Source organism: Eretmochelys imbricata, chromosome 1 (assembly GCF_965152235.1).
Source record: "Eretmochelys imbricata isolate rEreImb1 chromosome 1, rEreImb1.hap1, whole genome shotgun sequence".
Lineage (NCBI taxonomy): Eukaryota > Metazoa > Chordata > Testudines > Cheloniidae > Eretmochelys > Eretmochelys imbricata.
This window is the reverse complement of record NC_135572.1, coordinates 336,441,315-336,456,511: the sequence shown is the minus strand read 5'-3', so window position 1 is coordinate 336,456,511 and position 15,197 is coordinate 336,441,315. Positions and strand designations below refer to the sequence as shown.

The 15,197-nt window shown below is 45.3% G+C and overlaps 1 protein-coding gene across 3 annotated transcripts in view; it reads right to left on the bottom strand.

Annotated features, from left to right (window-relative positions):
* PHTF2 (putative homeodomain transcription factor 2) overlaps positions 1 to 15,197 on the bottom strand; it is a 182,311-nt gene that overhangs the window by 99,783 nt on the left and 67,331 nt on the right. For all 3 annotated transcript variants that reach the window (XM_077836097.1, XM_077836106.1, XM_077836116.1), the window contains exon 3: positions 13,066 to 13,122. In XM_077836097.1, coding sequence (XP_077692223.1) covers positions 13,066 to 13,122 — 57 coding nt within the window. The remainder of the gene's footprint in view (positions 1 to 13,065; positions 13,123 to 15,197) is intronic.

Below are 15,197 nucleotides of genomic sequence, written 5' to 3'. Positions count from 1 at the left end.
GGTGAATTTCTCTACAGCTATTTCCCTCCCACTCCCCCCCAAAAAAGTGTGTTTGGAGAGGGAGGGGAGACAAGATCTGGATACCACAAAGATCAGATAGATGAGATACCGGCCAGAAGACAAGGAAAATACTATGCTACAAAGGGAGAGTCAGGGGATTAGACAAAGCATTACTAAATAATTTTCGCAGAAATGGCTAACCAGTTATTCAATATTTTTATCCTCATTCAATATGGAGCCCTGGCCTTATTTATCACATACCATTCAAACTCTGTATAAAATAAAAAAAATATTCATTTCCTCCTTAGCATTTCTAGAGTGCTTTTGGGTCAGCACAGGTGTCCTGTGTGTCCCTCGTGCCCGACTCCAGCTGAAGATAGAAAGGGTACAGTTGCTCCAACCCCCTCAGTTCCTTCGAACTGGAATCCTGGCAATGTCAACAGTGTTCTTTCTTCATAGTCTTGGAAAACATAAAAATTGTTTATTCCTATCAATATAGAAAGAGTAGCCTGTGCACATCTAGAATGAGAAGTCTGTCTTCATCTTAATGGTTTTGAGGCATTTGAAAAAAATATTGGTAGATGAATCATTTGATTCAGGAGCAAATTCAATACCACTGTAAACCAGGAATTTGATGTGAGATCTTGAAGAAACTATTAATAAAGTTTACATATGAAGGTCCCATCAACAGATCCTGTAACTCTCCCACTCTTCAAGTAGATGTTATTACCACAAAGGACAGTCTTTGCAGCCAAATAAGAAAAAAAGCAGGCGGCTAGTGGTTCAAACAATGGCCCCATGAACATTGTCAACACCAAGTCCCAGGGTCTGATGGATTAATAAATAGGAGGATAACCTCCCACTACTCCCTTCATGAACCTACCAACCAAGTGAGACAAGGAATCATGAATGGGAGGGTGGATTGTTGAAGATGGCTGCCAAATGAACTTTTAGTGAGCTCACTCAGAGGCCCAATTCCTTCAAATGAAGGAGGTATTCCAAGATACGATTAATTTGCATTTCAAACGGGGACAAATGGTGCCTAGGAGACCAAACAGAAAATCTCTTCCTTTTCACAAGGTAAATTGTCCTGGTGGAACGCTTTCTGCTTTCAGCTCTCCCTGCTGGGTCCCCAATCTTGGACAATTGTGGGTACAGATATGTAGATATCTATATCTATATCTACACCCATAATCATCCATGACTGGGGAGGATGATTCAGGGTAATGAACCCCCTCCTGCTGTTCGCCTCTGGCACTGGGTGCCGGCAACGTACCTTTTTGTAACTGTTGCTATTCATATCTCGAAAAACTGGTAGGTAACTGTTTTTTCTTCTTCGAGTGCTTGTTCATGTCGATTCCATTCTAGGTGACTCACAAGCAGTATCCTTGAAGGTGAGCTTGGAGTTCACAGCATTGCGGCTTGTAACTCTGCTCTAGCCAGCATTATCCCAGAGGAGAACGTGTGGACGGACAACCAGGTGGCCACCCTACAGATGTCTTGGATAGGCACTTGGGCTAGGAAACCCTACCGAGGAGGCTTGCATCCTGGTTGAATGGGCAGTTACAATCACCGGATGTGGCACCTCTGCCTGATCATGGCAGCAGTGAATGCAGGCAGTGATCCAAAAAGCAATTCTTTGAGCAGACACTGGACGACCTTCCAACCTGTTGGCCACTGTGACGAACAACTGCGCTGATTTGTGGAATGGCTTGGTCCTTTCAATGTAGAAGGCTAGCACCACCCTCCTGGCATCTAGGGAATTCCATCTACACTCCTCCTCCAACTTATGTGGCTTTGGAAAAAAAAAAAAAGACAGGCAAGTAAATGTCCTGGCCTGTATGAAACTGTGAGACCACCTTGGGCAGAAAAGGTGGGTGTGGCCACAGGTGGACCCTGTCTTTGTAGAAGACTGTGAAGGGAGGTTCCAAGGTAAGCGCCCTAATCTTAGAGACCCGGTGGACGGATGTTATCACAACTAGGAATGTGACCTTCCAGGACAGAAGAAAGAGAGGAGAAAGCCAGTGACTCAAAGGGAGATCCCATGAGCCATGACAGCACAAGATTCAGGGTCCCTTATGTGCAGGCAGAGGCATTCGAGGCCCTTGAGGAACCTGGCAGACATATCCTAGGCAAAAACTGATCTACCCTTGATCAGTGGATGGAAAGCCGAAATAGCGGCCAAATGGACCGTGACAGCTTAAAGGGACAGGCCTTGGAGCTTGAGATGCAGAAGGTAGCCCAGGATCAACTGAAGCGAGGCCTGCTCAGACCAAATACCTTTATCCGAGGTCCAACAAGCGAACAGCTTCAATTTGGCCAGGTAGGTTGTTCTGGTGGAGAGCTTTCTGCTGCTGAACAGGACCTGCTGAACAGTGGCAAGCACTCCTGCTCCTCCGCATTTAACCATGCGGCAGCCAAGCCGTCAGGTGCAACGTTACCAAGGTCTGATGCAGAAGACTTCCGTGGTTCTGGGACAGCAGGTCTAGCCTCAGTGGCAGCTGTAACAGAGCAGCCACCGAGAGGTCCAGCAGCAGGCTGAACCAGTGCTGGAGCGGCCAAGCTGGCGCTGAGGATCACCTTCACTCTGTCTTGCTTGATTTTCATGAGAGCTCTGTGAATCAGCGGCACTGGAAGGAAGGCATAACAGAGCCCCCGACCACGGGAGCACAAAAGCATCCAACAGGGAGCCTCAATCCCCCCAAATCGAGCAGCAAACGTGGCGTTTGGAACTGACCACTTCCCGGAGGCGGGAACCACTCGTGGCGAGACAAGAAGGTCCTGCTGAGGCGATCTGCCAAAGTGTTCCTGACCCCGAGGAGGTATGCGGCTACAAGATGGATACAGTGTTGTACACAGTAGTTCCATAGCCTGAGGGCTTCCTGGCAAAGGACAGATTATCTGGCTCCGCCCCGCTTGTTGATATAGAACACAGCCGCTGTATTGTCCATCAGGACATGGACCACCCTGCTTTTTAATGAGGCAGGAAGGCTTGGCAGGCCAGGTGAACCACTCTGAGCTCCCTAACGTTGATGTGTAGTGAGTGATCATAACTCAAACAACAACCTGGCGTGCCAAGATCGCCAAGGCGGGCTCCTTACCCCAGATCTGAGGCATCATAGATGAGGGTCACCGGCAGGGATGGAGCCGCAAAGGGACCTGCCTCCAACACAGATGCAGGACTCTGCCACCAGGTGAATGACTACAGTATGTGGTCTGGGACCCTGACCACGTGGCCCATGCTATGTCTGTTGGGGACGTAGACCGATGCCAGCCACACCTGTAGAGGCCTGAGGCGGAGCCACATGTGCCAGACCACTTAAGTGCAGGCTGCCATGTGACCCAACAAGTGCAGGCATGTGTGAGCAGTGGTAATAGGGTGACTTACATGCACAAGATGAGGTCCGCCATGGCTTGGAACTGAGCCTCAAGGACCGCAGCAATGAACTCTATGCGTTGTACCAGGATTAAGGTAGACTTTTTCTCGTTTATTAACAGCCCCAGGTCGCGACAAGAGGAACAAGCCAGATCAAGATACTGTCGCACCTAATCCTGGGACTGACCCTTTATTAGCCAGTCATCAAGGTACGGGTAAATCTGACCACCCTGGCATCTCAGGTAAGCAGCCACTGGGGTTATGCACTTCGAGAACACTCTTGGGGCTGACAAGAGACCGAAAGGCAATGCCGTGATTGGAAATGGCGCTGGCCCAGCATAAAACGAAGGAAGTGCCTGTGCCTTGGGAAAATGGAAACACGTGTCCTTCAGGTCGAGGGCAGCATACCAGTCTCCCAGATCTAGGGAGGGGATGATGGAGGCCAGGGAGACCATGCACAACTTCAACTTTTTGTGAGACTTGTTGAGATGGCACAGGTCCAAAATGGGTCTGAAGTCCCCTTTTGCTTTCGGGATTAGAAAATAGCGGGATTAGAACCCCTTTCCTTTCACGTCTCGAGGGACCTCCTCCACCGCCCCCAGGCGCAGGAGATTCTCAACCTTTTGGACGAGGAGTTGCTCATAAGAAGGGTCCCTGAAGAGGGTCCGGGAAGTGGGGTGGAAGGGAGGGTCAGCCATGAACTGCAGGGTGTAACCTGAGGATATTACTTTGAGCATCCAACCATCTGAGGTCAACCACGACCAGGCCAACTGAAAGGGGTGGAGGCAGTGGAGGGGGAAAAAGAAAAAAATAAAAAGAGTGGGAGGATGGATCCTGGGAGGTGACTGGGGCATCGTCCTTGAGCACACCCTCAAAATGACTGCTTCTGGCCTCCTTGGTTCCTGGAAAGGTCAGGCTGAGTAGCTGAATGGGAAGATGATGGGCGTCGCCACTTAGACCCTTTCTCCTGTAGGTGCCCAGCCAGGGAGTCCCCCCAGGACCTAGGACTGTGGAGTCAGAGGAGATGGAGAGTGGAATGGCTTCCTGGCCTGCTGAGGAGTATGGAGGCCCAAGAAGCGGAGAGTGGCACGGGAGTCTCAAGTCCGTGAGCTCGGAGAAGAGCCCTGCACCCTCAAACAGGAGGTCCTGTATAGTGGACTGCATCTTCTGGGATAACCCAGAGGACTGCAACCAGGAGCTCCACCTCATGGCCACTGCGGAGGTGACCACCCTGGCTGCCGAGTCAGTAGCATCCCAGGTCATTTGAAGGGCCTCCCTTGCCACTGCTGTGTCTTCGTACACGAAAGCGTCCTGGGCTCGGTCCTGCAGGAGGGCCTCCTTGAATTTGTTAAGGGAGTCCCACAGATTAAAATTCTACCTGCCTAACAGGGCCTGGTGGTTATACACCCAAAATTGCAGGCTTGCTGTTGAATAAATCTTTCTGCCAAATAAATCCAGTCTCTTGATGTCTTTATTTTTCGGCATGCCACTGACTAGACCCTGCCTGTGCCTTTCATTAAGCAGCAGACACAATCAGTGGTGCTGCTCGAGGGAGTGCATACAGATATTCGAACCCTTTCGCAGGGACATACTACTACTTTTCCACCTTCTGAGAAGCAGGCAGAATTGAAGAGGAGGTCTGCCACAGCGATTTGGCAATCTTAAGGACCCTCGGGTGGATGGGCAGTGCAACGTGGGCTGGGGTGGAAGAGGGAATAATGTTAAAGGAGGTCATTGGACTCCTCTGTGACCTCCTCAAATTTTTAAGTTCAAGTTGGTAGCCACCCTTTTAAGGAGGTCCTAATATTCCTTGAAGTCATCAGGGGAAGCTGCCCATTTGGGAGGGACCCATCACTGCTTCGTCTAGAAAAGATGACAACCACCAGGGAGGGGTGGGTTCCCCTTCCGTCTCCGGGGACGGCTCCTTAGGTGCTGGACTCTGATGCCCTGCCCCCACGTTGGATTTGGTACCATTTCCAACTCCAGTGCTGGCAGTGGTTTGTCCAAGGCAACCAGGGAGAACTGGTGGTAATATGGGACCAGCATAATGGGCATGACCCAAAGGTTCCAATATGACCATTAACTGGGCCACTGTCCCTGCTTCCATGCCATCACTGCAGGTGCCAAGCCGGCTTTGTGGGTCGGCGGTGAATCACCCCTCCTTGGCGAGGGGCTAAACTCCTAGTCCATGTCCAACCATTGCCCTTCCAGTGACCAGGGCAGAGTTCTCAAGGCTTGAGTCTGCCGACAGACCCGGGTGATGATCGGTGCCTGCCCGATGAGCAGTGCAGGAGGGATGGAGACTGGTGCTGCGACAGGGAGCAATCCCGCCCCAGTGGGGACCGACGTCTGGGAGACCGACTGGGCGAGGGTGACCTGTGCTATGGCAATCTTTGACAGGAAGCTCACCAGTACTAGTGGTACAGGGACTGGTGCCTCTACTCTGGTGTCCCATTTCTTGTAGGGGGAGAGCGCAGGGGACCTGGGCCTTCTGACCAGAGATGTGGTGCCGGAATCCTAGGCCCCAGAGAGGAGGATCTATGCCTGCGTTCTGGGGATGAAGGGTGCTCCACTGTCCTATGGGGCAGTCCCATGATCAGCCTGCCCTTAGGAGTTGGGGCCTTAGCCGAGTCTGGCACCTGGTGCCGTGTCTGTGGTGCCTATCTGACAGCTTTTCTTTTAGCCTTCTCCTGGGGCCACTTCGGGCAACCAGGGCCCGAGGAGAAGCCAGGGTCCCCTGCCACTCCCAGGAGTTGAGGCAGATCCCTGGCCAGGCTGGCAGGGGTTCAACCTCAGTGGTACCCCCATGATACCTTGAGGCGGGCACATGTCCTGACATAGGTCCTTTGCCCAAGGCCCCTTTATCTTCCAGTGCCGGGGGGCTCTTCTTCTTTTGCCACTTTTTCAGTGCAGGCGAGGGGGCACAGTGCCGGGCAAAGCCTGGTGCTGGCGGTGCACTACGCACCGATGCCAAGGTGCTCGGTGTGGGATCTGAGCAGGAGGGCTCCAATGCAGGAAGAAGCTCAGGCTCCATGAAGAGAGCCCTGAAGCAACCATCCCTCTCCTTTTGGGTTCTGGGGCGAAAGTTCTTACAGATTCTGCACTTGCCCTTTCTATGAGATTCCCCTAAACAACTGTCATGGGGGTCACTAATAGGCATCAGCATGTTGCATGACAAGCATGGTTTGAAGCCGGGAGAGTGGGGTATGCCCCACCCAGGGGCGAAATCCCAGCTGGTACTCTAACTACCAACTTTGACCCCTCTCTAGGTCCTCACATTCAGGCTTTATCTAAATCTTGTTGATATTTTTTCTGCATAACATCTCTAACACAGAGACTTTCCTATCCATCCACACAGTTCAAACCCTCATCTAGGTTCATCACCTCACAACTTGATTACTTCAACGTCCTTTTCTCTGACCCTGACAAATGCAGTCTTGCCCCACTCACATCCATTCAGAATGCTGCTAAAAAGATCATTTTCGGAGACTGTCACTTTGCCCATGCCACTCTTCTCTTTGAACCCCTCCATTGTCTCTTCACTTCTCTATTAAAAACAATGTAGCATGTATTCACTTTCAAAGCCCTTCACAGTCAATCCTCACTCTACATATCATCTCATTAGTTATCAAGCTGTCAATTCTCTCATCCAATTGGCCAACAAAGCCACCCTCCACTGCCCACTTGTCAAATTTTCGAACAAATATCTTCATGCTTTCTCCCATCCTGTCCTGCACCCTTGGAGTATACTCTCTGTAAATATACGTAAAGCTACCTCATTTATCCACCTTCAGATCCCTCTTCAATGGTTAGGCTGCTAGTGTGCAGAGACTACTGGTTTCAGAGTAGCAGCCATGTTAGTCTGTATCCGTAAAAAGGAGTACTTGTGGCGCCAGACTCGGCTAAGGCCCCAACTCCTAATGGCAATTTGTTAGTCTCTAAGTGCTCCTTTTCTTTTTAGAGACTACTGGCTATCACTGAACAAATATTGTCTCATTGTTTACTTGGGACTCTTCCCCTCTGTCCATCCATCTGTTGTCTCATCTTACTCAGATTATGGTCCCTATCCCGGGGTCTTATCTTTCTGTTCTATGTTTGTATGACACCTAGCACAATGGGGTCCTGGTCCGTGACGTGGGCTCCTAAGAGCTACCGTAATACAGTGCCTTTCCCAAGCTGAGGAAGGCAAAGATCTTGACCTTTGCAATCTACCCAGAGAAGCCTCTCACTGCTCTGGAGTCAGAAGAATAGGAGTATTCTTTAGGTAGAGGCGATTCAGTGCTGGTCGGGGTGCCAGGCAATCTAGAAAGTCTATGCAGCACCATGAGAGTTGAGGGTACTGAGGCCAGTATCAATGCCGGCATTGGGATGAACACTGATGACAGCACTAAAGGAAATCTTGAGAACGCAGGTTGTTGCAGGAAGGAGGAGTTCCGCACTGATAGGCAGAGCAGATTCCTAGCTGTCAAATAAGCCTGTGTAATCCCATTAACGTTGCAAATATATTTTAATTAATATTTTTAATAGCACAAAGTTAGAACTTGTTACACTGAAAATGACAAAATGCAACAGCTCAAATATTAGAGAAATAAAGTACTTGGCAACATTAACCTTGAAACTAACATTAGTGGATGCCCAGCCATGACACCACAGTTAGCCTGGCCAAGTTTCTAGAAAAGTGACAAGGTCATTTTGGGTGTTTCAGTTTGGGGGGCTTGTTATGAGACACATTAAAGGAGCCAGATTTTCTAAAGCTTGAATGCTTATCACTTTCTGAAAATCAGACCATTTCAGGTTGATCACACAAAAATTGAGGCATATAAAATTACTTATTTTTTAAAATCTTGGTCCTTGTTCCTTTCAGAATCTATCTGCAAGATGTTACAATGTATGTTTACTCTTTAGAAACTTCAAAGCAGGTATGTTTTGTGTTATTTTTTCAGTTAGAATATTATCTCTATTTCAGTCAATTTGAATAAAATATGCACTTAGTAGGTAAAACATCCCAAAAGAACGCACATATCAAGTTTATGTGGGATTTTAGCCCAATATATTAAAAATTGACTAGTGATGATAGATGCCCAAACTGAAATGGAGCCAAATTTTCAAAAAGCACTCATGCTAGGCCTCAGAAAATCAGGACCCTTTAAGATGTCTCAAGTTGGTACCCAAAAATCAAAGCATCCAAAACTACTAGTTATTTTAGAAAGCCTTGGCCTTAAATTCTTTTCATATAGTTTTATCTTTAGAAATAAAATGCAACAGAAAAGAAAAAAGAGAATGTGAACTGAATTAAGCAATTAAGCAAGAATGCAAATGCACACTAAAAAACTTAGTTGCACATTTTCAGTTAACATTTACTGTAAACTAGAACTTAGTTTTAACATGGACACCTGAGAAATAATTGATCAATAATGAACATTTTCCAGCTATGGAGATATTTTATTTTCCTACATAAATTACTGAATTTGTATGTTTACGCAAGTTCTTTTATAACAGCAATACAACAATGCAGGAGGGTAGGTCTGAAGTTGTGTAAAGCCCCAGCTACGTATTGTAATAAAGGCATGTTACATGAAGCGTAACTATACTAAACTCTCACAATATAAATGTGAGAGTGAACAGCATTATTTTAATCACTCATGTATAATTGCTTAATTATTGTAAAATAGGACTGCCCAAACAAGAGCTATCCCTGATACGCATGCAGCATGTTTTCAAAAGAACATGATGCATATGAAACAGTTTATTTCAATTTCTAAATTTATATGATCGTTATACTACTGCAGAGGTAATTGTTGGTTTTCATTGAAATGACACTTCAATTAATAAGTACTGTGCCCAATGTCTGGATTTGAGATTATAGGTAGTTATTGTGTTGAATGCTTCTGAAGTCCCACCACTCCACCCACCCTTTTAATTTGAACATTCATCAGTCTGCATTAGACAATGTCTGTGTAAGACACAGGTCTTCTGATGAATCAGAAGACCCAACACCCAGACATCCTCCCCACTGTAACCCAGAAGGACAAACTTGAAAGAAGACACTTGTATACAAATTATTTTGCTACCTTTCTGAGGTCAACTAGTGATACCAACTGTAGAGCTCTGGTTGAAAGAGGGTTTTTAGAGCCATATATCTGTAACATATGGTCACCCTATACGTGTTGCCAAATCAAGAGAAGTTCCCACGTGAAAGGTGCTATAAAGCAGTGGTTCTAAATTATAGGTACGTGTACTTTCATAGATATTTAGGTCAGAAGAGACCATTATGATCATCTAGTCTGACCTCCTGCACAACGCAGGCCACAGAATTTCACTCACCACTCCTGCGAAAAACTGAGCTATTGTCTGAGCTATTGAAGTCCTCAAATCGTGGTTTAAAGACTTCAAGGAGCAGAGAATCCTCCAGCAAGTGACCCGTGCCCCATGCTACAGAGGAAGGCGAAAAACCTCCAGGGCCTCTTCCAATCTGCCCTGGAGGAAAATTCCTTCCCGACCCCAAATGTGGCGATCAGCTAAACCATCAGCATATGGGCAAGATTCATCAGCCACATACTACAGAAAATTCTTTCCTGGGTAACTCAGATCCCACCCCATCAGGCCTATTTACCATGAATATTTATTACCAAAACCATGTTATCCCATCATACCATCTCCTCCATAAACTTATCGAGTTTAATCTTAAAGCCAGACAGATCTTTTGCTCCCACTGCTTCCCTTGGAAGGCTATTCCAAAACTTCACTCCTCTGATGGTTAGAAACCTTCGTCTAATTTCAAGTCTAAACTTCCTGGTGGCCAGTTTATATCCATTTGTTCTTGGGTCCACACTGGTACTGAGCTTAAATAATTCCTCTCCCTCTCCGGTATTTATCCCTCTGATATATTTATAGAGAGCAATCATATCTCCCCTCAACCTTCTTTTAGTTAGGCTGAACAAGCCAAGCTCCTTGAGTCTCCTTTCATAAGACAAGTTTTCCATTCCTCGGATCATCCTAGTAGCCCTTCTCTGTACCTGTTCCAGTTTGAATTCATCCTTCTTAAACATGGGAGACCAGAACTGCACACAGTATTCCAGATGAGGTCTCACCAGTGCCTTGTATAACGGTACTAAAACCTCCTTATCCCTACTGGAAATACCTCTCCTGATGCATCCCAAGACCACATTAGCTTTTTTCATGGCCATATCACATTGGCGGCTCACAGTCATCCTATGATCAACCAATACTCCAAGGTCCTTCTCCTCTTCAGTTACTTCTAATTGATGCGTCCCTATTTTATAACTAAAATTCTTGTTATTAATCCCTAAATGCATGACCTTACACTTCTCACTATTAAATTTCATCCTATTACTATACTCCAGTTTACAAGGTCATCCAGATCCTCCTGTAGGATATCCCTGTCCTTCTCTAAATTGGCAATACCTCCCAGCTTTGTATCATCCGCAAACTTTATTAGCACACTCCCACTTTTTGTGCCAAGGTCAGTAATAAAAAAAGATTAAATCATAGAAGGTTAGGGTTGGAAGGGACCTCAGGAGGTCATCTAATCCAACCCCCTGCTCAAAGCAGGACCAATCCCCAATTTTTGCCCCAGATCCCTAAATGGCCCCCTCAAGGATTGAACTCACAACCCTGGGTTTAGCAGGTCAATGCTCAAACCACTGAGCTATCCCGCCCCCACATTGGTTCCAAAACCTATCCTTGAGGAACTCCACCAGTAACCTCGCTCCAGCCTGACAGTTCACCTTCCAGTAGGACCCATTGTAGTCTCCCCTTTAACCAATTCCTTATCCACCTTTCAATTTTCCTATTGATCCCCATCTTATCCAATTTAACTAATAATTCCCCATGTGGCACGGTATCAAACGCCTTACTGAAATCTAGGTAAATTAGATCCACTGTGTTTCCTTTGTCTAAAAAAATCTGTTACTTTCTCAAAGAAGGAGATCAGGTTGGTTTGGCACGATCTACCTTTTGTAAAACCATGTTGTATTTTGTCCCATTGACTTCAATGTCCTTAACTACCCTCTCCTTCAAAATTTTTTCCAAGACCTTGCATACTACAGATGTCAAACTAACAGGCCTATAGTTACCCAGATCACCTTTTTTCCCTTTCTTAAAAATAGGAACTATGTTAGAAATTCTCCAATCATACGGTACAACCCCTGAGTTTACAGAGGTATGCAGAGGTCTTCCAGGGGGTATATCAACTCACTTAGATATTTGCCTAGTTTTACAACAGGCTATTTAAAAAGCACTAGCGGAGTCAGTACAAACTAAAATTTCATACAGTGATTTGTTTATACTGCTCTATATACTATACCCTGAAATACAAAGTACAATATTTATATTTCAATTGATTTATTTTATAATTATATGGTAAAAATAGGAAAGTAATCAATTTTTCAGTAATAGTGTGCTGTGACACTTCTGTATTTTTATGTCTGATTTTGAAAGCAAGTAGTTTTTAAGTGAGGTGAAACTTGGGGTACTCAAGATAAATTAGACTCCTGTATGGGGTAAAGTAGTCTGAAAGGTTGAGAGCCAATGCTATAAAGTATTTCATTCTTACTCTCAATGGCTAAACCATTTAGTTCATAATTTAAAAACACCTATATGATGCAACAATTTAACTGAAGCATTGCTATCTTATTAGTATACAGTAATGTGCCACCTAAAATATATTTATATATTCGAACATTCTTCTCATTAAACAGATATAAAGATAGGAACATTTCAGTAGAAAGCAATTATTGTGCAGAATGAAAGGGGAAAAACAAACAAACAAAAAAAGCCATCTATAGTGAAGTCAGGGTCACAATTACACAGTCCAGGTCAGTCTCAGATGTGTTAATGCAGCTGAATTTCCACTTAATAAAACATGCCTGAAGCGCATCAAAATCCCCTATTCATTTTCATCCTATGCATTTTACTGCCCAAACACTAAAACCCAGTGAAATCTTAAGCAAATTTATATGTTATCAGAATTATTCGTGCTAAAATCAGCAACAGCTTTTAGCCCAGGCAATAGTAGCATATTTACCAGATGCAGAACTTGAGGAAAAAAAAAGTTGGTATAATAAATTAATTTGCAAGGAAAAATTAGAACTACTTCATTTCTATAATCATGTAACATAATTATGCATAAATTCCATAAAATCATAATCTATTAAAAAAAGACTCCTACCAATTGTTATTTTTGCATAACAAGTTGGCAGCATCAAACACTGATGACATTCTGTTAGTCACCCCAAAATGCAGAATTACAGTTAAGCATAGCAGCTTATGCATAGTAACACAAAACTACCAACCCGAAGTACTTACCAGTCCAATAAACTGTACAAAACAATGACACCATCAAAAAGAAGGATATAAGGTGGTACAGAGTAACTAACTGAAAGTAAAAAACAGCTCAAACAACTGACATTAGAATTCATACAAAGAAAATTGAAAGTTCTTGCCATGAACTGTGGATTGCTAGCGTTTTTTTCAGTAATTAGGAAATAATATACGATAAACATACAAACTACTTATTGTTATACACTGGAATTCAGAACATTATGAACATTACTTTTTCATTGCAATAAGAATTTTAGGAGTGTAAATCACCATAGTTATGTAATTTGAAATTTAAGATTAAGTTAGCCATAACCTACACTATGAACAAAGAATTATTAAAATGTTACCTTGATTTCTCTTTGCTCAACAGATTTTTCCCATATTTGTTGATCATATGCCCCAATCTAAAAAGAGAACAAAAAATATCTGAATTAAATTACATTTAATGAAACATTATGCAACAAAAAAACAAATCTGTTTTCACAGAGGTAAGGTACAGCATGAACACACAAAACAATAGACCATCGTTTCCTTGGGCTTGCACCTTATGCTGTTGCACAATCCCATAGAGGGCAGACCCGCCCCCCAGACCTTCCTCATTCCTTCTTGAGGGACTCCAATATACAGGGAAAGGAGAGTGGGTCATGCAATGGGCATGTGCAACATCTCAAAGAATCACAGATACAGACCAGGTCAGTAACCATTTTTTCCTTCAAGAGATTGCATGTCCATTCCACTTTAGGTGACTCTCAAGCAATTCAATCCAGAGGTGATTTTGGAGACTAACTGAACAATGAATGAAGGATTACTCATCCAAATTTAGCATCATCTCTGGAATATTGAGATATAGCACAATGAGTTGTAAAAAGTTATGTACCAATGACCAAGTTTATTCCTGGGGCAATTCGGTGCCAAAAATTAAAAATTCTGTGCACAATATTTTAAAATTCTGCAAATTTTATTTCTCAAAATAAAACTACATAATCACACCAGTTTCAATTATTTAGGTATTTATTTCAAAACACCTGTCAGCCAGTATGTCTAAATATTGTGATAGACCCAGACCAGTTGGGTACAGCAGAGTAGTAGAAGGCAGATATACTGGCCACTGGATAAACAGTTTTCTGTTCCCTGACTGACCAGAGCAGGGGCTACTACAGGCTAGGGTGGACACATGACTCCAATTAGCCTGCAACAAGTCAGGTGAGGCTGTTAAGCTAATGAGAACACCTGATTCTAATTAAGCCCCTCTGATACTATAAAAGGGCTCACTCTAGTCAGGCCGAGGAGAGCAAGTGCGGCTGAAGGACTGAGTAATGAAGACACCCTCAAGCCACTGGAAAGGGAGCCCTAAGGTAAGGGTGAAGGCGGCGTTAAGAGAGAGAAGTGGGGGAGCTGTGGGGAAGTGACCCAGGAAAATGTAGCAACTCTGGCAGTGAAAGGTCAGCTGCCAACAGCTGCTGCCATTAGGGTCCCTGGGCCAGAACCCAGAGTAGAGGGAGGGCCCGGGATTCCCCCAACCTGCCACTATAGAAACACCTCCTGGGAGAGGAAGACAGGCCCCGTCAGGACAGGAGACTAAACTGTTCTGGAATAAGCCCATAGGGACAACAGAGACTGGGAGTTCTCTGACCAGCCTCCCTGCTGGCTTATGATGAAAAGGGCTCAATAGACTGTACCCTGGCTCTAGAGAGAGAAGGTCTACATGGTGGGTCGCAGTGAGCCTCTGAGGCTAGCATAAACCACGTGAAAGCGTGGGACCCATGGGGGCAAGGTCGGAGCTCTGCCACACTATACACACACACAAATTCCCACAGGAGTAGAGAGTTAAAGAAACCCCTATGACAACCCAATTCTTGTTTCTCTGCCCCTTTCCCTTCCCCTCCACTCAAGTCAGGGGGCCATACACCCACAACCCCTCCCGACCAGAGTCCAGCCACGGGGCTCCCTTTGCCCTGATACCTGCATCCCTTCTCCCTTCATAGCCCAGCCACGGCCCCCTTCAGCCTAGACAGCTGCCCTCCTACCCCTCAGAGCCCAGGGATATCCAGAGGGAGAAACAGCCTGATGCTGGGTCCCAGGCTTGCATGGAGTTTCCTGCGCGCTGCCCTCTCCTTCCCTCAGAGCGTGCAGGGAACGGCAGCTTCCTCCTTCTCCCCGACAGTGTCTTCTATGTGTGAGCTGGGTTTTGCCAGGTCCAGTACCCCTAGTGAGGGCCAGAAGCACTACAGCCCATTTCTGGGGGAGAAAGGAAATTCTGCATGCACTTTCATTTCTGCAAAATTCTGCATTGAGTAGTGGTGCAGAATTCTCCCAGGAGTACAAGTTGCAGCTTTATAAATGTCTGGTATAAATACCTAAGCCCAAAAAAAAGCTATAGAAACTGTCTGAGGTCTTGTAGAGACTACTACGCTACTATGCTGCTTGGAGGGGGCACACTGGCAATGTCATAGCACAAACATATGCGGATTAAATCCTC